Here is a 24,820-nt window from a genome sequence, read left to right as displayed (position 1 = left end):
CACAAAAAAGATTTAAAGAGAATGAAAAGTAAAATGCATATAACTAATGTGTCTGAAATGACTAACTAAAAAATGTGGCAAATTATGTCAGGTCCCATTTCCAATTGCTTGAGTCATATCTTGCCCTTAACATAATCATTTAAAAAAAAGTAAAATAAAATCTAAATAAATGATTAATTATTAAGTCAAACAAGAATACTTTTAACAGAATTTTATAGCATTTTAATTGTGATTTTTTTTTCCAGACCTTTTTGTTTTAAAAAAAAAACATGATAAGAAATTCACTCCATCCAAAAAACATGCAAAAAATAATATAAATGAGCATAATTTTATTATTGGTGAAACATGTGCACATTATGTGTTGAGACTAGTTAGTTTTACATGCAGTCATGTGAGTTAGTGTGTTCTATTGTATGTGATCTATCAGTACATTTTCAAAACCAAAATTAGGTATCAAGAAATCTTCTTATTGGTTCTCTGATAAATCAATGACTCATCTGTCTGTACCATATCATAATATTTGGAACACTACTTCTACTCTGGTCTTGTAAATCACTAAAACTATTACCTCTGCTAAATAATTTATCATCATCAGCATTTAAATTCCATCTTCATAGTATTTTGTCCAGATCTTGTGATATGTATGATCTAATATATTTTTTTATAAAACAAACTGTTGCGAATTGTTGAAAAGACACAGCTGTGAACCAATATAATGTAAAGTCAAAGCACTGCACAACATACACACTTTTAGAAATAATGGTAAACACAGAGTATTTCACCTCTCAAACATAGAAGCCTTTTTTTCTTAAAAATAAACATATTTCTTTATTCAATAAAATGAGTTTAACATTTTTAGGTCTGATTAATTTTTATAAACAGCAAATCTGTTGGAAAGGCTTATGCATGTTGACGTTCACATCTGGCGTTCATTACCTCCTGAGTTCTATTTTAAATTGCCTTTAAGCTGATAAAGTTAAATTTTGAAGAATGAATACCGATAAGGCAAAAACAATTTGAAAAGTATTACAGGAGTCTGTGATAGTAACAAGGTCTTTCTCTGCTTTGGTATGGAATCCACCATACAAAAATAACTTCAACGATGCAAGTAGCTTTAGGCTAGAGTACTGTAGCATATCAAGACATATCTCAAATTAGAAAAAAAAAATATTAAGAATAAACTTGGATGATTACGCCCTCCCTTCCCCCAAAATGTATATATAAAGCAACTTCAACAAAAAAAAACTTAATGGCGGGTAAATAAAAAAAATACAGTTTCCATTAAATTGCTTTCTAGGATCTATGTTACTGCAAAGCAATAAATACAGACCAGGTATCTTGTTGTTTGACAGACATGTAAGTTAGTTGAAAGTTAAACAATCAGACCATCTTGAAGTGTAACCAAGCATGCTGCCATCGGGTAGGCTGGGCAAATGGAATAAAAAGTGAGCTCTGCTGGTTATCTTAAAAAATGAGTCCTTTGAATCTTTCATACTGTACTTTCCTCCTTTGACAGTGAAGACCATTTAGGTATAATTCTAAAAAAGCCAATAAATGAATGTTCCTCCTTATCCAGTAGGTTGACCAAGAATTCCAAAAAATAGGGAAAAATGAAAGAGAATCCTAAAACTATATTTAAAGCAAAGGCAGAAAAAAAGATGTGTCCTATCTATACATCAGTCTATTCTTTTAAAAAAAATTAACTAGACAAATTTCATTGACATATAAAACAAAGTAAAAAATGCAATGGCAAGAGACATGGGTAAAACAGGAAGACACTGATGCTACAAATAAATTGCAAAAATATGTACAAGACCCTGTTTTTCCTCAATTGTTTACGATTGTAATGCATGTTTAACAGCAGCAGTCAAGGATGAAGTTCCAGGCACCAGACTGCATTTTCCGCTTCCAACTATGTAGTGGGGGGCTGACGAGCCCCTACCATTCCTGTCACCAGATGACGCTAGATATACTTGTCTCCCTTGGCAAAAGTGGCAAGATAGCACTGTTTGTGTGAGCTTCATCTGGGTGCTGCTCCCTGTTGGTTTTTGTCTGTGGCCGCTGTCCATTAATTAGTGTCATAGGTATGTTGCAATAAGTATGCTGATTACCTATTGAGGTAAGAGGCAGGGTGCCAGTAGGAGGTACATCATATTCATAGCTTCTATAATAGTGTTTCTGCCGCATTTGTGTATTGTAAGTGTTATGAAAAGTAGAACGTATGTCAGGATGGGCAGTGGCTAGTGCAGTGGAAGTGGCAGCAGCCATGGAGATTGCTGAGACCGTCTGCAGTTCCCCGAAAGGTCCCTGCTCACTGACATCTAAAACCTGCTCATGTGTGATGGGTTCTATTCTTTTAAAAGGCATTTCATATTGTAAACGTTTCCAGAATTTTGAATTCAACTTGCTGCATTTCGGCCCATGCCATTTGATAACAGTTAGGAGCTTAATTGTATGTTTCAGAGTTTCCACTTCTTGGTAATTCATAATCCCACGTAGTTCACTGCACTCAATCAGTATCACTTTTATTTCTCCAGTGACCAACATATTCCGAAGTCTGGTTTCTAATTCAAATATACTCCAACCTCTTCTCACAACATAAGTGGGAGTCATGACAATAATAAGCCTTTTACTTTGGTCAACACATCTTGCCACATCTTCAATGTATGCTGAGGGATAAAAAATAGAATTAGTAGAAATATTCATGGAACATATTTTTCAGCTAATTCTAAGGATATTACTCCTAGATAGTCTATTTTTGACATGTTTTCAAAATCGTGTTTTAAGAGCCATGCCGTTTTCTAAAATCTGCATGGGTGCTTTTTTTTCTGAGTCTGTATTTGTTGTAATGTCACCATTTTGATGGACAATTAAATTGGTATTGTTTATTAAAGTACCAATTTAGAGGTTTTTTTATTTCACCGCTGAAGTGGCGCTTCTAATATAAGTTCCCTGCCTCTGGTCTTATATTTACCAGCTTCTGTCTTCAGCTCTCTCTACTCCACTCTGGTGACAAGATGCCATCTTGTTACTGCAACTTCTGCCTGACTGGAAGTCACAGAGACCACTTACACCCTCTCAGTGTGAGTCTATAAGGGTCTTGTTCAGGCTTTGTTTTGTCTCTCATAAATTTACATCAAGTTGTGACTTCTGGATTGCTCAGCAAACACTTGAGCCACCCGGCAGGTCACAAACTGCTGGAGACTGACTGGAGCGGTGCCAGTAAAAGAGGAAGACAGCGGCTGATTAGTATAAGACTAGGGATAGGGAATATAGATTACTACTCCAGTGCTGAAATGAAAAAAATACTGGAGTGGTACTTTAGCATGCAGGGAAAAATCAGCAATTTTATAAATTAGCATAGTGACTATTTATTTGTTTGGGTACAAGTGTGGTAATATCAAATATTGGTAGGTTTGCACATAAAAAAATAATTTTAGTAGAAAATGCCATTTTGTGTCACTTCTTTCCAAGTGTCAAGACTGTTTTAATTTTTCATTGATGTAGCCATATGAGCGCTTATTTTTGTGGAACAAGTTGTTAATAAGTGGACCTATTTTATGCATTATTTTTATAGTATACATAATAAGTAATATTCTTTTAATCTGTTATGAAAGCGGTGATGGAAAATATGCATTATTTTATTAATTAATATTAAAAACTTTTCTTAAAACCTGAATAATTATTATTGGCTCTCTGCGATACATGACAGTCAATACACTGGGTTATGCTTCTGGCAGATACTAATGGCAAATTTGGGGGCCATGGTTGATTTAAAAATGGTTTCCAAGGTGAGTCAACTAAATTTGTCATGTTAAAATAAAAACTCATAATCGAGTAAGGTTTCCAGCTTAGGTCTCCCTGTATGCACCAAAGTGTAAAGGGAGTGTGAAAAAAACTACTGAAAGGTTGGAATTCCCAGCATACAATATTACACTAACCCTTTCTTACAACATTAAAGGCCTTTGTTAAAAGAAATAATTATGCTTAAAATACACACAACTTACTTCCTGTTGGAATTAAGTCTCTGTCGGGTATGAACAGTTTATAACCATAGTGTTTTTCAAGCATATCAGGTAATATTTCCAGTGCAAATCTCTCTTCTTCTCCAGTCTCCTGGTTCCATTGATCAGGGTCTACTTTTGTATATGATAAATATGCATCAAAATCCTTGTTATCTGAAATAAAAAAGGAAAGCTTAATGTCAACGTACAAAACAGCTTAAGAATCAGCCACCATGATCAATAGCATGAGGATAGTATCATGTTTTCCATTACATCATCAAAAGAATAATTGTAAAATCAAATTAGAACCTTTAACACAAGATGTTCACTGCTTTTCAGGTTTTCAACTGTGCAGTTGAAAAAATCCTTGCTGGCATTAGAAATAAATTATCACCTTAAGATGTGGGGTTAAGAGCTTAAGGGCCATCCAATGTCGTCCTATGGTTATGCCTGTAGTAATAGGATATTTAATTACTGCAATGTCAATTATAAACTAGAAGAAGAAAAATTATACTTGCAACACATTGTTTCAAAACTATCATTGATAAAAACAACGAAGTCAAGTTTTTAGAAAGTTGCTGGAAAAAGCCATTTCTTATGCTCAGAGGTTGATTCAGATTTGTCCTGGTGCTGCAGCTTTTCACACAGTCCTCCTTTGGCTCGCTTCCTTCCTTCACCTCCAGTTTTCATTTTTGTCTTCTTAACATTTTGGCACTCCCATTGCACAGTAGGCGGCCTCACATAACTTCATGGCTTCACCCCACTAAATCATTATTAGAGATGGGTGGACACCTGCATGTTCAAATCCGGCTGGTTCGGCTAAACAGTTACAAAATGTTTTGGTTTAGGTTCCAGAACAGTATTTGGACCCGAACCTGAACATGGACCCCATTCACTTACATAGAGGGCTCGAACATTGAATGTTTGCCACACTGTAATGTGCATGACCGCAAGGCAAACACCGCTTATAAGCAGCTGTAAAATCATTACCACTGGTCAAAAAGCTGCGGTTCCCACAGCACACAGCTGTGATCGGAGGTATTAAGTTTTCCTCCTCTCATTGGTGTTGGTTGGTGGGACTACTGCTTCAGTCAGCCGATTCCTGCTGCCGCTATTAACAGTGAGAGCAGCTGATGGGAGTATTCATCAGCCGGCAACTGCGCTGTAATTAAATAATTTGTTTAAAAAAACAGCATGGGTTACCCTTTATTTTTGATAACCAGTCATGCAAAACTCACAGCTTGGGGCCGCAAACTTCAGCTGTAAGCTTCAGCAAGGCTGGTTATTAAACACTTTTTTAACCACTTAAATAAATAATTTAAAAAAAATGGTTTCCCCTCATTTTGACACCCAGCCTTGCTAAAGCAGGCAGCTGGGGGCTAGCATTCTCAGGCTGGTAAAGATACCAGCTTGCAACCACCCAGAAAAGACACCTCTATTAGATGCACCAATTTTTGATGTTGATGTCAGCTTTGTATTGTCCAATGACATCAAGCCCACGGCTTAGTAATGTAGAGGAGTCTATAAGACACCCATCCATTACTAATCCTTTAGTTATATGGTAAATGAAGACAAAGAATAAAGCATTTTATTTTAAATAAAACAAAATACAATTTAACTTTTTTATTTAAAAATAACAAACACATTTATACTCACCTAACACTCATTTCACCAAAACACTCATCTTATGTAATAAATAAAAAATAAAAAATAAATATACCCCACCTGTCCATCATTCTGTCCAATGCCATAATTAGTGATGAGCGAACATACTCGTTACTCGAGATCTCTCGAGCATGCTCCGGGGTCCTCCAAGTATTTTTTAGTGCTCGGAGATTTAGTTTTTCTTGCTGCAGCTGAATAATTTACATCTGTTAGCCAGCATGTGTCTAGCAACCAGGCAACCCCCACATATATTTATGCTGTAAATCATTCAGCTGCGGTGCTGAAAACTAAATCTCTGAGTGCTAAAAAATACTCGGAGGACCCCCGAGCATGCTCAAGAAATCTCGAGTAACGAGTATACAATATTCGCTCATCACAAGCCATAATCCATGTCTGGGAATTAATAGTCTTCAACCTTAACGTGCTAAGATGCGAGCATCCAGGCTGAGAACCACTGATGAATGAGCGCAACATCAGTGACAACCGGTGACATCATCGAGGTTACTGCAGGTCACTGAGACTGCATTCACAACTGGGCCATTGAACTGTGGTGACCTCGGTGAGATCCCAACTAACACAGTGAGAAAAAGTCTTACAGTGCAGAGGCAAGTTCACCACAGTTTAGAGGAAGAATTTCAGTGCGGTGAATTTGAACTGCGGTGAACTCGGCTCTGCATCATGAGACTTTTCCTCACTGTGCTAGTGGGGATCTCTCTGAAGTCACAGCAGTTTAGCCAGGCTGGGAAAGCAGCCTCAGTGACCTGTGGTAACTTCAATTACATCATTGCTAGTCATTGAGTCTGAGCTCGCTCATTTCCCAGTGGTTCTCAGCATAGACGTTCGCATCTTGGCACCGTCCAGGTTGAAAACTGTTTAACCCTCAGACATGGATTACAGCACGGGACAGAATGAAGGACAGGTGAGGGATTGTGTTGTTTTTTGTTTTTTTTCACAGGAGATGAGGGATTCAGTGGAATGAGGCATTAGGTGAGTATAACTGTATTTGTGTGTTTGTTATTTTAAATAAAAAAGTAAAAGTGCATTTAGTTTTATTTCAAATAATAGATTTTATTCTGGCTGTCTTTATTTACCATTTAACTATAGGAATAATATTTAGAATTCAGAGTCCTCAGTGGTTGATACCTTTTAATGGCTAAATGAAAAGATGGTAACAAATTGCAAGCTTTCGAGACCAAACAGGTCTCTTCATCAGGCAAAGACTAAAAAAAATTCTGAAGAATCACATATTTATGCACAACATAGCACAAAAAAAAAGAAAAACCATGGATAAGGCAGGTGACATGAAGCAAAATTACCATGAGTGATAAACAGTTATGTCCATAAATATTGGGCCAGTTCTTAGATAAGGATTGTTTTATTGTCCTCTGATTAGGGTCTCTGTTGTGATGACCCCTCATAGTCTGAGGGGCAAGTTCCTTAGTTGATGTAAAAAGACATAAATCCGTGCGACACATTCATTCCTGCATTAAGACTGTCAAAGGTCGTCATCAGTTTATATTCCCAGACTCAGACTCTCAAATCTAAATGATGAAGAGACCTGTGTAGTCTCGAAAGCTTGCAATTTGTTACCATCTTTTCAGTTAGCCATTAAAAGGAATCAACCACTGACGACTCTCAATTCTAAATATTTTTCTATCTACTGACTAACACAGTACCAAGATATATATCTTTACTATAGGATTAGTAATGGATAGGTGCCTTATCGATGCCTCTTCATTACTAAGCCATGAGCCTGATGTCACTTGACTACACAAAGGTGACATCAAGCCCAGATAACCTCACTCCATGCAACTGATATACTTAGACTAAAAGGATGATGGCTTCTTAAGCATGAAGAGTAAACTAAAGCACTCTTACCACTCACTACCAGACATGAAGTTAAAAGTACAACAGTGTGATATAGAGAAACATTACATTAATGTGATACAACTTTTTCTAACTCTCTTCACTCTCTTACATCAAACATTTAAGCTCTTAGAAGACATTTATAAAATATGTTGTCAATTGCTTAATAAAACAAGCCAGATGACATGCAAGAAATAATTACTTATAAAGTAAGTCTGGGTAAAGATCAAAGATTAAGTATAAAGTGTATGTGACAGGACAAGTACTTGGGGATTGCAATGCTTTCCATAATTGATCTCATATAATAATAATAATAATAATAATAATCTTTATTTTTATATAATAATAATAATCTTTATTTTTATATAGCGCTAACATATTCCGCAGCGCTTTACAGTTTTGCACACATTATCATTACTGTCCCCAATGGGGCTCACAATCTAAATTCCCTATCAGTATGTCTTTGGAATGTGGGAGGAAACCGGAGTGCCCGGAGGAAACCCACGCAAACACAAAGAGAACATACAAACTCTTTGCAGATGTTGGTGGGATTAGAACCCAGGACCCCAGCGCTGCAAGGTTGCAGTGCTTATATAATAATAATAATCTTTATTTTTATATAGCGCTAACATATTCCGCAGCGCTTTACAGTTTTGCACACATTATCATTACTGTCCCCAATGGGGCTCACAATCTAAATTCCCTATCAGTATGTCTTTGGAATGTGGGAGGAAACCGGAGTGCCCGGAGGAAACCCACGCAAACACAAAGAAAACATACAAACTCTTTGCAGATGTTGGTGGGATTAGAACCCAGGACCCCAGCGCTGCAAGGTTGCAGTGCTAACCACTGTGCCACCGTGCCGCCCCATCTCATATACTGTCTATACAGCATACTGGAAGTATACTAGCTTATCAAGGAAAAGCTAGCTACCCCATATGTCCTGGTTTTCTCTGCCATCCTCAGTCAATACAGGTTTTGAAATGAATCATCATTAGGCTTAGAAAGTTGTGCAATGTGCCAGTGGGTTCACTGCTGGGACTTGACTTACATGACTTACATGATAGTCGTGCTCTATCTGTCACAAGCAGAAACAGAGACTGTATGGCCCCCGGCTATTTGATTCCCTAAATGCCTCTATGGATATAGACAACATCTCCTGTCTGATCGGCGCCCTGATCGGCGCCTCACAAGAGCAGGGTCGTCATCATGGCAAGTCAACCTTCGGAGCATGGTCTAAGAGTTTTCTGTCAGTGTAATATCAACATAAAGTACAGACTAAAAGTTTGGACAAACCTTCTCATTTAAAGATTTTTCTGTATTTTCATGACTATGCAAATTGTACTTTCACACTGAACTTATCAAAACTATGAAATAACACATGTGGAATTTTAAACAAAATGTGTGCCACCTTTTGCTTTGATGACTGCTTTGCACACTCTTGGCTTTCTCTTGATTAGCTTCAAGAGGTAGTCACAGGGAATGGTTTTCACTTCACAGGTGTGCCCTGTCTTGTTTAATAAGTGGGATTTCTTGACTTTTTAATGGGGTTGGGACCATCAGTTGAGTTGTGCAGAAGTCTGGTGGATACATAGCTGATAGTCCTACTGAATAGACTGTTAGAATTTGTATTATGGCAAGAAAAAAGCAGGTAAGTAAAGAAAAACGAGTGGCCATCATTACTTTAAGAAATGAAGGTCAGTCAGTCCGAAAAATTGGGCAAACTTTGAAGGTGTCCCCAAGTGCAGTAGCAAAAACCATCAAGCGCTACAAAGAAGCTGGCTCACATGAGGACCTCCCCAGGAAAGGAAGACCGAGAGTCACCTCTGCTTCTGAGGATAAGTTTATCTGAGTCACCAGCCTCAGAAATCGCAGGTTCTAGCAGCAGACACATCTCTACAACAACTGTTAAGAGGAGTCTTTGTGCAGTAGGCCTTCATGGTAAAATAGCTACTAGGAAACCACTGCTAAGGACAGACAACAAGGAGAAGAGACTTGTTTGGGCTAAAGAACACAAGGAATGGATATTAGACCAGTGGAAATCTGTGCTTTGGTCTGATGAGTCCAAATTTGAGATCTTTGGTTCCAACCACCGTGTCTTTGTGTGAAGCAGAAAAGGTGAACAGTGGACTCTACATGCCTGGTTCCCACCATGAAGCATGGAGGAGGTGTGATGGTGAGGGGGTGCTTTGCTGGTGACACTGTTGGGGATTTATTCAAAATTGAAGGCATACTAAACCAGCATGGCTACCACAGCATCTTGCAGCGGCATGCTATTCCATCTGGTTTGTGTTTAGTTGGACCATCATTTATTTTTCAACAGGACAATGACCCCAAACACACCTCCAGGCTGTGTAAGGGCTATTTGACCAAAAAGGAGAGTGATGGGGTGCTACGCCAGATGACCTGGTCTCCACAGTCACCAGACCTGAACCCAATCGAGATGGTTTGGGGTGAGCTGGATGGCAGAGTGAAGGCAAAAGGGCCAACAAGTGCTATGCTTCTCTAGGAACTCCTTCAAGATTGTTGGAAGACCATTCCCTGTGACTATCTCTTGAAGCTCATCAAGAGAATGCCAAGAGTGTGCAAAGCCGTCATCAAAGCAAAAGGTGGCTCCTTTGAAGAACCTAGAATATAAGACATAATTTCAGTTGTTTCACACTTTTTTGTAGTATATAATTCCACATGTGCTAATTCATAGTTTTGATGCCTTCAGGGTGAATGTACAATTTTCATAGTCATGAAAATACAGAAAAATCTTTAAATGAGAAAGTGTGTCCAAACTTTTGGTCTGTACTGTATATAATGCATTGCATAGCTGATACACTGCAATACATTATATTAGAAATCAGAGTGATAAAAGTTAACAATAAAAAGTACAAAAAAAGGTTAAAAAATTGTTAGTTTTTTGGTTTTTGTTTTTTATAAAAAGAAAAAAAATGTTTATTCATAAACAAAATGAAACAAAGAAAGTACACATATTTGGTATCACCACATCCAGAATAATTTAATCTATACAACTCCTTGAGTGAACACCAAAGAAAAAAAAGTGGCAAAAAAAATATGCTTTTTCACCATACAACAAACAGTAAGATAAAATGCTATCAAAAAGACAAATGTACAGTATATAAAAATGTTATAGCTGAAAATGCCATCTTGTCCAGCAAAAACAATAACTCAATCACTAGAAAAATTACAGTTATAGCTCTTAAGTCAAAATAAAGCGATGCAAAAATTATTATTTTTTCCATATTTGATTTTGTTTATTCTGCCTCTCAAAAATTCAAAAATCGGAAATGAAAAGAATTAAACATTTTTGATGAGGCTAATTGAGACAATGTTCATCCTCTCTGGCCTATGATCCAGTGGTGTCCATCTTTTAAGTGTGCATAAAACTGTGGTCAGGTCATATTTTTGAGCACTTCTGAGTCTCTAGTAACCTTGCTGTCTCATTATAGTAATTGGATCCTTCAGGAGTTTAATCTGAATCACGTCATTTGGTGATTTAGAAGGAAATCCAGATGTAAGTACTCAGCATAGAGCATAAGATAAATGTATTTATTTATATATTTTACTAACAGTGGAGAAAAAAGGTATTTAGTCAGCCACCAATTCTGCAAGTTCTCCCACTTAAAAAGATGAGAGTGGTCTGTAATTTACATAATAGGTAGACCACAACTACGAGAGTCAAAATGAGAAAACAAGTACAGAAAATCACCTTGTCTACCTATAATGTCAATTACAGGCCTCTCCCGTCTTTTTAAGTGGGAGAACTTGTACAATTGGTGGCTAACTAAATACTTTTTCCCCACTGTATATAGCACCATTTATTCCACAGCGCTTTACAGAAACTTTTGTTATACAAAATGTTAAGTAAAATGTATCCATTAAAAAAATCAAGCCTCCATTCAGTCTGTCTCCTATTAATATAGGGGGTATCAACATTGCTGGTAGCACAAAGGTTCTGGAAAAAAAGAAATGGCTCCACTCAAAAGAAATACAGCAAATGTTGCACTCCCAAATCATTTTGTCCCCCTTCCTTTTGAGCCCCAGTGTGCCTAAACCACATTTAGAGTCCACATATTTGGCATTTCTGGAGCGATGAGAGCCCACTTAATTTATGGGTGTGTGCCTTTAAAAGAACGAGCCGGACATCATTTTTGAGCACTACAACGTACTGGGTGCTACAATGAATAGGCACTACAATGGCAGATTTGTGATTTTCCCTCAGCAACAACACGGCTGCTTGTTTCTGGAAAACACCCATGTAGTCAAAATAATCACTAGAGCTGTAGATAAATTCCCAGAGGGTTCATTTGAAGGAGAACTCTACTCTTCCAGCTCTTTCCCTCACGAGTCTTGCCATGCAGCTAAGCAGTACTGCAGAGCCACAGATGGGGTATAACCTTGTTTAGCAGAAACTGTGTGACAAATTTTGGTGCCATTTTTACTCAATTCCACATGTGAAAATATAAAATCTGGGGCTAAAACAAAATTTTGGCTTTAAAAATATAATTATTCTTTCTTTGCCCAATTACATAAAATTCTGTGAGGTGCATTTAGTGTCAACATGATCACTGCATTCCTAGTTTCTGACCACATCTGGGGAGCTGACATACTCATGAGAAATTATACAACAAATTGTTCCATTCATTTTCTCCTTTTCTCATTTCCGAAAATTAAAAATGTGGAGCTAAAGCAATATTTTAATGGAGTTTAATGATAATTTCTGATGAACTCAGCTTGACGTAATACAATTCTGTGAGTCACTCAAAGGGTTAAAAATGGATGAATTCCTCAAGAGGTGCGGTTTCCAAAATGGGGTCGCTTGTGGGGATTTCTGCTGTTTTGACATCCACGTCCGCTAATCCAGTCAGTTTTGCACTTCAAAACAAAATTGGCTCTTCTTTCATTCTAAGCCCTGCCATGAGTCTAAACTGTATTTTTTCACCGCGTATGGGATATTAGTGTACTTGGTTTCTGACTGCATTTCTTCCCACTTTTGCCTACCGCTATAAAACATCAAACCCCTTAAAGAGGTTTCTGATTTTGGCTGGATTTGCATCTGTACCTCGTTGCAGTTTGTTATAAAAAAAGGATCTGTGCTTTTGACCTCCTTCACATGAAAGTGTCTCAGGTATGTGTAGCATCCATTTTTACACATACCAGAGATACAGTGGGGCAAAAAAGTATTTAGTCAGTCAGCAATAGTGCAAGTTCCACCACTTAAAAAGATGAGAGGTGTCTGTAATTTACATCATAGGTAGACCTCAACTATGGGAGACAAACTGAGAAAAAAAAATCCAGAAAATCACATTGTCTGTTTTTTTAACAATTTATTTGCATATTATGGTGGAAAATAAGTATTTGGTCAGAAACAAACAATCAAGATTTCTGGCTCTCACAGACCTGTAACTTCTTCTTTAAGAGTCTCCTCTTTCCTCCACTCATTACCTGTAGTAATGGCACCTGTTTAAACTTGTTATCAGTATAAAAAGACACCTGTGCACACCTTCAAACAGTCTGACTCCAAACTCCACTATGGTGAAGACCAAAGAGCTGTCAAAGGACACCAGAAACAAAATTGTAGCCCTGCACCAGGCTGGGAAGACTGAATCTGCAATAGCCAACCAGCTTGGAGTGAAGAAATCAACAGTGGGAGCAATAATTAGAAAATGGAAGACCTACAAGACCACTGATAATCTCCCTCGATCTGGGGCGCCACGCAAAATCCCACCCCGTGGGGTCAGAATGATCACAAGAACGGTGAGCAAAAATCCCAGAACCACGCGGGGGGACCTAGTGAATGAACTGCAGAGAGCTGGGACCAATGTAACAAGGCCTACCATAAGTAACACACTACGCCACCATGGACTCAGATCCTGCAGTGCCAGACGTGTCCCACTGCTTAAGCCAGTACATGTCCGGGCCCATCTGAAGTTTGCTAGAGAGCATTTGGATGATCCAGAGGAGTTTTGGGAGAATGTCCTATGGTCTGATGAAACCAAACTGGAATTGTTTGGTAGAAACACAACTTGTCGTGTTTGGAGGAAAAAGAATACTGAGTTGCATCCATCAAACACCATACCTACTGTAAAGCATGGTGGTGGAAACATCATGCTTTGGGGCTGTTTCTCTGCAAAGGGGCCAGGACGACTGATCCGGGTACATGAAAGAATGAATGGGGCCATGTATCGTGAGATTTTGAGTGCAAACCTCCTTCCATCAGCAAGGGCATTGAAGATGAAACGTGGCTGGGTCTTTCAACATGACAATGATCCAAAGCACACCGCCAGGGCAATGAAGGAGTGGCTTCTTAAGAAGCATTTCAAGGTCCTGGAGTGGCCTAGCCAGTCTACAGGTCTCAACCCTATAGAAAACCTTTGGAGGGAGTTGAAAGTCCGTGTTGCCAAGCGAAAAGCCAAAAACATCACTGCTCTAGAGGAGATCTGCATGGAGGAATGGGCCAACATACCAACAACAGTGTGTGGCAACCTTGTGAAGACTTACAGAAAACGTTTGACCTCTGTCATTGCCAACAAAGGATATATTACAAAGTATTGAGATGAAATTTTGTTTCTGACCAAATACTTATTTTCCACCATAATATGCAAATAAAATGTTAAAAAAACAGACAATGTGATTTTCTTGATTTTTGTTTCTCAGTTTGTCTCCCATAGTTGAGGTCTACCTATGATGTAAATTACAGACGCCTCTCATCTTTTTAAGTGGTGGAACTTGCACTATTGCTGACTGACTAAATACTTTTTTGCCCCACTGTATATATACACAAGTACTCATTATAACCTATGGGGCTGCGCAAATGTACGTGTTTTCACATGGACCATGTTTCCATGTGTCTCACACATAGACATGTCCATTGTTTCTGGCAGCATATATAACAAGGACCTATAAACTTCTGTGGGTCCATGCAAATGTGTACAGCACATGGATAACATCCATGCACCATCCCTATGACATGTTCCAGAATAGAAATGACTGATTTTTATGTGTTAAACATGTGCAAATAGATAGATATCAGTGAGATATATAATTTGTGCTTTACATATGTAGCTTACTGTGCATGTATTAAGCTAATACATAAATAAAGAAATAAAAAAAATGATGTGTGGTCCCCCATTTTTGGTAACCAGCAGAGGTAAAGCAGACACCTGAAAGCTGATATTAGCCAGACTGGTAAAGTCCATGGTTATTGGGCTCTTTCCAGCCAAAAAATATCAGTCACCAGTCACACCAAAACTGGAGCATCACATGCGATAAGCTCTTCCCGATCCTTTGGTACATTGGTAATCAGAATAATGGGGCTTGAGGTTGATTTCAGCTGTGAATTGTCCAAAAACCCAGCTGACATCAAGCTTTGGTGCTTGTAATGGAGATGTTTTTAGACATCCCTATCACACACAAAAAATACTTTATTTAAATAAACACCAATACTTTCCCTGATTCACCACTTTATTAAAATTTATATATATCCTGCGCAGTTCTGACATAGTCCAGCAAATGTAAACTTGAAAAGAACATACACACAAAACACAGAGAAGCAAAAACACACTTTCCTTCATTTACCACTTTCTAAATAAAAAGTTCCCTCACAGGTCCGATATAGCTCAAGTGAATCCAATGTAGCCCAAGAAAATGCAGCAAATACCATCAAATACTCCCTACAAATCCGATGGAGTCCTCTTTCTGATGTTCCATAGTCTTTGCAAGCAGCCACATTTGGGTCACACTATTCTGTGCGAGACCCGGTGATTCTGTAGTGGTGACATCAGTAATGTTATCGCTCATCAGTGTCGATGGGTCATGCAGAGGGCAGTATGCAATAACCTTATTGATGTCACCACTTTTTAGTGTCATCAGGTGTTGTACAGCGCAGTGTGACTTGTAAATGGCTATTTGAAAAGACTATGGAGCATAAGAATGAGGCTCCATTGGCTTTGTACAGAGGATTCAATAGACTTCACTAGATTTCCTTGGACTATATCGGATTTGCTTACCTACATTGGACCTGCATTGAGATTTTTTTTAATAAAATGGTGAACCAGGGAATGTCAGGGAGTGTTTGTTGAAATAAATGATATCTTTATGTGTTTTATTACTTTTTTCCTGGGTTAGTAATGGGGGTGTCTGACTGACACCTCTGCATTACTAATACAAGGCCTTGATGTCAGCTTTGTTCTTGGACAATTCACAACTGACATCAACCCCAAGCCTCATTACCCTAATTGCCAATGCACCAGGCCATCAGGAAGTGCTCATCTTATACATTGCTTCAGTTCTGGAACAGCTGCAGGCTGATAACACTGGTCAACACAATTTTTCTGGCAAAAGGTTTCAGAACATATTTTAAGTCAATTTTTCCGTTTTTGGCTATCACATCAGGATTTCGAGATATTTTCAATTTTTGATGAAAATTATTCCTATCTAATGTTTTATGATAAAAACACATGATTTTCGATACTACATTTTGTATATTTTTAATCAAGGAATAACAGACTACAAAGTCTATGTACAGTAAATCAAATATACATACAGAATTAAACTGCAAAATATGAAAACACATATATATGGCACACAGATGAATGGCAAATGGCAGTTATTTGAACTTTCTATTCTTGGCTTCTGGGTTGTCTCTCATCAAGCTCCAGCAATAGTCAGCCATCATATGTGAATCCCACCGGCCTTGATACCGTTCTTCCATTGTTTTAATGTCCTGATGAAAATGCTCCCCTTGTTCCTCGCTCACATCCCAAAGGTTCTCTGGAAAAAACTCCAAATGGCTGTGTAAATAGTGAATCTTGATACTCATTCTACATCCAAGATTTCGCAGACTCATTAGTAGCTCTTCCACAATCTCTTCATAGTTGTCTGCTTTCTTATTCTGCACCACATTACAAAATGCATTCCAAGCTCTTTCTTCTGTCTCATTCATTGATGTGATAAAATTTGGGTCTCTCATAAGTGTTCTTATTTGAGGTCCATCAAATATTCCAGCCTTTTTCTTCTCTTCATTAAGACCAGGAAAAGTTGAACATATAGTTAAAGCATTCTCCACTGTGATTGAGAGCTTTGACGAACTGCTTCATTAATCCAAGTTTTATGTGTAAGGGAGGAAAGACAATGTCCTTCCTATCCACTAGAGGATCATGGATGATATTCTTATCACCAGATGCCAAACTCTGTCGCTGAGGCCATTCAGTTTTCACCCAATGCTCTGCTGTAGCTCTACTGTCCCAGCAGCACAGAAAACAAGGGTGTTATCATAACAAATGGGAATTCTGCATGTTCAAAGAAAACAAAGATATTCTCACATTTATTGGGAGACTAAATGAAAACTAAATTTACCTTAGTGAACGGTATAAACCGGCACTTTTCATACACTACTTATATTTATCATGGAATTCTTGAAAATGGGCTATATACCTGTAGCCCCAAAAAAATGATGTGATAGAGAAATTATAAGATCAGATTTGAATTCAGCACCCTGAAATTAGTCTAACACTGTTCTTAAAGTCCATGCCCCCAATTTTTTTTTTTTTTGTAGACCAGTGTAATTTGAGGCTGGGAAGGGCTCAATAACCATGGACCTTCCCATACAGATAATATCAGATAGCAGCTGTCTGCTTTACCTTTGCAGTATTATCAAAAATAGGGGAGAACTCACCTAATTTTTTTTACTTTTTTATTTATTAGGTAAGTACGTAATACAGTAAGCTACACTTGCAAGGCACACATTATATATCTTACATATATCTATTTCAGTCTATCTATTATCTATCTATTTACCTATAACTTTGCAAATATTTAACACATAAAACTCATTAATTTCTACTTTACATTATATTCCATTATGCGTCACGTGGATGGCATATGGATGTCACAAGGATGCACATTGATTATGCACACATACACATGTACGGCCAACAGAAAATACTTTACATAATAAAAACCGACCATCTCACTCATACATTTGTTAAGCGGATGTGTGAAGGGGGCCTTACTCACCATTGCAGGGTCCAGTGCTGAGTCTCCACTAGGGTTGAGCGACCTTGACTTTTTTAGGGTCGAGCCGGGTTTCGCGAAACCAGACTATCTCAAAAGTCGAGTCGAGTGAAATCGGCCGATTATGGCGAAAAGTCGAGGATCGACCGAAACACGAAACCCAATGCAAAGCCAATGGGAATTTTTTTTTTTTTTCTCTCCCTCTCTCTCTCTCACTCTCTCTCCCCCTCCGTCCGTCCCTGAACTGAAAAGCTGGTGTTACACAGTGCAAATCGCTACAGCGCACAAGCGACAACATGGCGATAGGCGTCCACGCCCCTAAGACCTATGTCATCACTCTGCCCACGCCCCTTCATTGGCTGAAAAAAATGGCGCCAAGCGCGTCATACGAAACGCTACTTTGGCGCGAAAGTCGCGTACCGCATGGCCGACCCCACACAGGGATCGGGTCGGGTTTCATGAAACCCGACATTGCCAAAAGTCGGCGACTTTTGAAAATGAACGATCCGTTTCGCTCAACCCTAGTCTCCACCATTGCTCCTGAAGACTGTTATTGTTTGCTGATTTCATGCTAATGTTCATTCACTTTGCAGTTCGTTAATTGATAAATATAGACTATTAAGGGCCTTTGCACACATTGCAGATTTGTCATGTTATTGTCTGCACAGAATTGTCACAACACATGAACGGTTTTGTGATGCCTGCAAAGTATATGAGAACCCTGCAGAAATTAGCATATTGAACTAAGGTTGGAGCGAACCCAGTGTAGGCAGATGTTTCGGTTGGCTCCTACCTTTGCCAAGCCTCTGGAATCCCTGGTTCAGGCGTCCGAGCCCCATGAGGCTATGGAGGTTTTTCGAGTGAGACCTAAGTCCCGGAACGCTCGAATAACCATGGTCTGTAATGTCTGCCAGCAGTCAGGATATTATGCCATGAAATGTCCCCAGCGGTTGGGAAACGACCGTGTCTGGTAACCATAGGAGGAGGTTCACTAGATACAGCGGCGTTTTCCTCCAAAGTGTCCTTCAAAGGGACAATCACCTTAGGCCCTTCCACTCTTACAGTCAAGCTTTGTGTGGATTCCAGAACTGAGGGGAATTTTATGTCTTCTGCCTTCACCCAACGTCATGCAATACCCCTGGTGATGCTTGCCAAGCCGGTGACTGTATGAGTGGTAAATATGTCGACACTGCCCTCACAAATAGCACACCAGACCATCCTATTTACGTTATCTATGTCTCCATCCCATCAGGAGATTATTTCTCTTCTTGTCATTCCCGAGGGAATAGAAGAGATACTGTTTGGGATGACCTGGTTATGTTACCACTCCCCACATATAGAGTGGTCTTCAGGGAGAATTTTGGGATGGAGTGAATCTTGTGAGGGCAGATGTCTGAGGGAGTGCGTTCAGGTTGCCACGACAGAGGTACCCGCAGATCTTTCCTCTCTCCCCAAGCGCTATTGGTCCTATGTGGATGTGTTCTCCAAGAGGCTGTGGAGACCCTTTCGCCTCACCGCCCCTATGACTGTCCTTTGGATCTCTTGCATGGGGCAGAGCCTCCCCGGGGTCGGGTCTATCCACTGTCTCTCCCAGAGATGGAGGCAATGTCTCAAATACATCCAGAAGAATTAGGCAAGAGGGTTCATTAGGAAGTCAGTGTCACCTGCAGGGGCGGGGTTTTTCTTCATGCACAAGAAGAACGGAGAACTACGTCCATGCATAGACTACAGGGGTCTTAACACCATCACCATTAGGAATAAGTATCCACTGCCCCTGATATCTGAGCTCTTCGATAGGCTATGGGGAGCAAGGGTATTTACTAAACTAGATCTGCGGGGTGCTTGCAACCTGATTTGCATCCGTGAGGGGGACGAATGGAAGACAGCTTTTAATGCTAGGGATGGGCACTATGAATACCTGGTTATGCCCTTTGGGCTTTGTAATGCCCCAGCCATTATCCAAGACTTTGTGAACGATATCTTCCGGGATATGCTCTCCACCTCGGTGGTAGTCTATCTGGATGATATCCTCATCTACTCTCAAGATTTGGATTCTCACCGGAGAGATGGTTACAAAGTCTTCGACCGCCTATGGGCAAACACCCTCTATGCCAAGTTGGAGAAATGTGTGTTTGAGCAGGAGTCCTTACCTTTCTTTGGCTATATAATCTCCGCCCAGGGATTGGCTAGGGATCCTGCCAAGCTACAGGCTGTAATCAACTGGCAGGAACCCCATTCTCTCAAAGCGGTGCAGTGCTTTATGGGGTTCATTAACTATTATCGCCAGTTCATTCCTCACTTCTAAACTTTGGTAGATCCCTTGGTAGCCCTCACCAAGAAGGGAGCAGATCCCAAATTGTGGTCAGGGGAAGTTTCCAAGGCCTTCCTTTCTATTAAGTCTCATTTTGCTAGCACTCCCATCCTACATCGCCTGGATGTAGATAAACCATTTATAATGGAGGTGGATGCCTCATCCGTCAGTGCTGGAGCAATCCTCTTCCAAAAGGATGCTCAAGGTCAGAAGCATCCTTGCTTTTTCCCAAGATCTTCACTACCATGGAGAGGAATTACTCCATCGGGGACAGGGAGTTGCTAGCTATGAAGTTGGCCTTCTTGGAGTGGAGACACTTCCTGGAGCGGGCTCATTTTCCCTTCCAAGTGTATACCAACCACAAAAATTTGGTTTATTTGCAGACTGCCCAGTGGCTAAACTCTCGCCAGGCTAGATGGTTCTTGCTCTTCTCCCATTTCCGCTTCACCCTCCATTATCTTTCCGGGGAGAAGAACATTCGTGCCGACACTTTCTCCCACTTCGTAGTGTCATTAGTAGAGGAGGAGCCGCAGCTAATTGTCCCTTCGGAGAGCCTGAGGACCGTGGCCAAGGTTTCGCTAGAGTCTGTACCCTCAGGCAAGACTTTTGTGCCATCTAATTTGTGACCTGAGGTTCTCTTTTGAGCTCACTCATCCAGGGTGGGTGAACATTTTGGGACCAAGAGGACATCTGAGCTTCTGGTGAGGACGCACTGTTGGCCGCATATGGCCTGTGACGTCGGAGACTATATTCGGGTGTATGACTCCTGCTCCAAGAATAAGTCTCCTCGACAATGGCCTGCTGGGTTACTTTACACCCTGATGGTGGCGGACAGGAACTGGGAAATGGTCGGGATGGACTTCGTGGTGGGCTTACCCAAGTCCCGTAGCTGCACCATTATTTGAATAGTCACCGACAATTTTTCCAAAATAGTGCTCTTGGTGCCTCTTCCACGGCTACCTTCTGCACGGGCCTTGGCAGCGTTGTTTATTAAGCAAATTTTCCGCCTACATTGTATGCCAGACAAAATTGTTAGTGACCAGGGTCCCCAGTTTGCATCTCGGTTCTGGAGAGAGCTTTGTCATCTACTCAGCATTGAGCTGAATCTCTCTTCAGCATACCATCCCGAGATGAATGGCTTGGTAGAAAGGGCCAACCAGACCCTGCTAACATACCTGTGACATTTTTTTTCTGCCAGGCAGTATGACTGGGCATCCTTGCTACCATGGGTGGAGTTTGCACTGAACAATGCCGTAGCTGACTCCACTGGGCAGACCTTATTCCTCCTTAATTATGGCCAGCATCTGTGGGTTCCTGTGCCCATGCCTGCATCTTCCATCGACTCCAGGGTGGCCGACTGGGCTGTGGAGGCACATGACATTTGGGACCACACTAAGGATGCCATCCGGGCCTCCAAGGAGAGAATGAGGGTCTCCGCCGATGCACATCGGCACCCCGCTCCAACCTTTGCTCCTGGTAACTTAGTGTAGCTCTCTGCCCGTAATACCAGGCTGCGAGTTGAGTTCACTAAGTTTGCGCCTCACTACTTCGGTTCCTTCAAGGTCCTGGAACAGGTTTTTCCTGTGGTCTACCGTCTGGCCCTTTCTCCACACCTAGGTATCACCGACACCTTTCATGTGTCCCTCCTAAAACCTGTTCACATGTCCCGGTTTTATGAGTAGTCTGCTGGGCAATTGGGTTCGTCCATGGACGATTACGAGGTGAACGCTGTCATGTGAACGCTGAGAACATTCGGGCTCTGCAGCTCATTGCTGCCTTTGAGCGGAGCAAGGCCCAAGGAGGGGGCCCTAGGAGGGGGGTAATATTAGGTGTCGAGTTCCCGCCGCTGCACAGGGGAATCTTGAACCACCTCCGCTGCAGTCTCCCATTCTCCTCCAGCTACAGTGGAGCCTGCTCAGCGGAGACGTCGGTCCCAGTGCATGACTCAAGCAGATACTGTGCATTTGGTTACTGCTGCCCTTCCAGGTTCAGCCATTATAACCAGCACTCATCAGCGGCGAGCAGGCGCTTCTGGCACTAAGTCCAGTTTTTCTTCTTCTGAGCATGCCCAAAAGAAGACCTCTCATTGGAGGTCAGGGGTCACATGATCAGGTCCTGTGGCAGCTCCTATTGGCCCAATAGGAAGGTCCTGGAGGTTCGCATGGCCGCACGTCCATGTGCTAGTATAAACCTATTATCATGTTTGTGTATATGTATGCCTGTTTTAGTGAATGCTCCTTAATCATTCCCATTCCTAGTGTTGTTGAATTCTTGCGAATGTTGGAGCTACCTAGAGCCTGACAGTGCTATCCAAGCACAAGAGCACAATTCTTGCTGCGCCAGACCAGCAGCGACCGCCAGTGTGGCGCAGTATGCAATTAGTGCGCTTTCCTGGTCCTAGTCAGGGTGGTTAGTTGCAACTGCCAGAGTGGCATTGTACGCACTCTCATGCGGTAAATGCTTATTTTGTTTTCCCTGCCACCACAGTAGTGGCGCCGAGCACTAGTGGTCTAGAGGGACTCTTCCCCCACTACTTGGGGCAGAGTTCTGTGATCTCGTCCTAGTGCTCACTTTGCAGTTCAGGGTTCATCTACTTTTTTCATACCGGGTGAAGCTAACCCATGTGTGATCATGTTATACCGCCATATAGTGTCCGCCATTACCAAGTAACGCACCTGATACCTTTCATATTATTCTTAGGGGCATTCTGCTAGCCCTAACAGTTGCTTTTTAAATTTTCACTGTATTATAACAAGGTTTTTTCCAGGGATTTTCCTTTAATATTGTAATATTGTAATCCAGTGATTTTCCTAGATTGCAATATTAATGGTGGAGGTGTAATATTTTTCACTCCTAACAATCAGCAGCTTGAAGAAGCCTCATGGCTTTTCCGAGTGATGCCGCTTCGTTAATGTTTACATCATGTCATCTACCCACACCTACATTAACCTGAGTGTAGGCTATTGCATCATTATTCTACTGAAATGATTATAGGATATTTAAAAGCACACAGTGCAGAAATAGATGACACAATGTAAAAATTAACTAGTCTGCAACACTCTCACAAGTTCCGTGGCTACCTTCTAACTGCTGAACCGTGCCATTTATTCCTCTGTTGCAAGTATATAACAAGTATGTCAAATCAATGTAAAATATGCACTTTAGTGGGGATATTTCAGGCATCTTATGCAACTCGAGACCCCATAGCTTAATAAATGAAACATGTACAGAATAAAAAAAACTAAATACTTACCTACTCACCCGTTCCAACACTCAGCTGCCTCTAATGCCTGCTGCCCACCTGTCTAGTCTTCTGGGCATCTTCTTTAAAAAAAAAAAAATATATATATATATATATATATATGTGTGTGTGTGTGTGCAACACTGTCATTTTACTTGAACAGGGCTTTCAGTGGCGACTAGCTATGGAGTTCATGGTGCATCATGACATTATGATGCATTGTAACCTCCGAGACTTGGTGTCTTTAATACATTAGAGAACTTTCAGCAGTGACCATGACTTGTAGCCTGGTCACAACTGGAAGTCCTATTCTAGAGTGAAGATATTGGTGTACAACTGTGAAAAGCAGCTGTGTGGACTAGAGAGTGGGCATAATAGGTAGTTATTTCCCAGAAAAGTGAGCACTGAGGAGAGTATTATGTGCTTTTTTATTGTAATCTTTTGCTTGTTCTCTACAACTTCAATAAAATTGCAACAGCAACTGATTGCAAATTTTGCAAAATTCAAGCAGAGCTAGTTACAAAAAGTAGATAATATGGAGAATATGGATTTTTGTAAAATTCAATTAGAATTAATTTCCACTTAACCCCTTTACCCCCAAGGGTGGTTTGCACGTTATGGACCGGGCCAATTTTTACAATTCTGACCACTGTCCTTTTATGAGGTTATAACTCTTGAATGCTTCAACGGATCCCGGTGATTCTGACATTGTTTTCTCGTGACATATTGTACTTCATGATAGTGGTAACATTTCTTTGATATTACCTGCGTTTATTTGTGAAAAAAACAGAAATTTGGTGAAAATTTTGAAAATTTCACAATTTTCCAACTTTTAATTTTTATGCAATTAAATCACAGAGATATGTCACACAAAATACTTAATAAGTAACATTTCCCACATGTCTACTTTACATCAGCACAGGGAGTTATAAGGGTTAAAAGTTGACCAGCAATTTCTCATTTTTCCAACACCATTTTATTTTGGTGACCACATCTCATTTGAAGTCATTTTGAGGGGTCTATATGATAGAAAATACCCAAGTGTGACACCATTCTAAAAACTGCACCCCTCAAGGTGCTCAAAACCACATTCAAGAAGTTTATTAACCCTTCAGGTGTTTCACAGGAATTTTTGGAATGTTTAAATAAAAATTAACATTTAACTTTTTTCACAAAAAATTTACTTCAGCTCCAATTTGTTTTATTTTACCAAGTGTAACAGGAGAAAATGGACCCCAAACATTGGACAATTTGTCCTGAGTACGCCGATACCCCATATGTGGAGGTAAACCACTGTTTGGGTGCATAAGAGTGCTCGGAAGCGAAGGTGCGCCATTTGACTTTTCAATGCAAAATTGACTGGATTTGAGATGGGACGCCATGTTGCATTTGGAGAGCCACTGATGTGCCTAAACATTGAAATCCCCCACAAGTGACACCATTTTGGAATGTAGACCCCCTAAGGAACTTATCTAGAGGTGTGGTGAGCACTTTGACCAACCAAGTGCTTCACAGAAGTTTATAATGCAGAACCGTAAAAATAAAAAATCATTTTTTTTCACAAAAATTATATTTTCGCCCCCAATTATTTATTTTCCCAATGGTAAGAGAAGAAATTGAACCACAAAAGTTGTTGTACAATTTGTCCTGAGTACGCTGATACCCCATATGTGGGAGTAAACCACTGTTTGGGTGCATGGGAGAGCTCAG

The 24,820-nt window shown here is 40.2% G+C and overlaps 1 protein-coding gene across 1 annotated transcript in view; it reads right to left on the bottom strand.

Annotated features, from left to right (window-relative positions):
* Positions 1 to 798: 798 nt before the first annotated feature.
* The window catches only part of IL1RAPL1 (interleukin 1 receptor accessory protein like 1), a 2,437,811-nt gene continuing 2,413,789 nt past the window's right edge, over positions 799 to 24,820 (bottom strand). The window contains exons 10-11 of the mRNA XM_069761543.1: positions 4,008 to 4,178; positions 799 to 2,669 (exon numbers count right to left, since the gene is read on the bottom strand). Coding sequence (XP_069617644.1) covers positions 1,951 to 2,669; positions 4,008 to 4,178 — 890 coding nt within the window. The 3' untranslated portion in view covers positions 799 to 1,950. The remainder of the gene's footprint in view (positions 2,670 to 4,007; positions 4,179 to 24,820) is intronic.

Source organism: Ranitomeya imitator, chromosome 3 (genome assembly GCF_032444005.1).
Source record: "Ranitomeya imitator isolate aRanImi1 chromosome 3, aRanImi1.pri, whole genome shotgun sequence".
NCBI classification, from domain to species: Eukaryota; Metazoa; Chordata; class Amphibia; order Anura; family Dendrobatidae; genus Ranitomeya; species Ranitomeya imitator.
The sequence above is the reverse complement of the archived record's forward strand: the minus strand, read 5'-3'. Positions and strand labels throughout refer to the sequence as shown.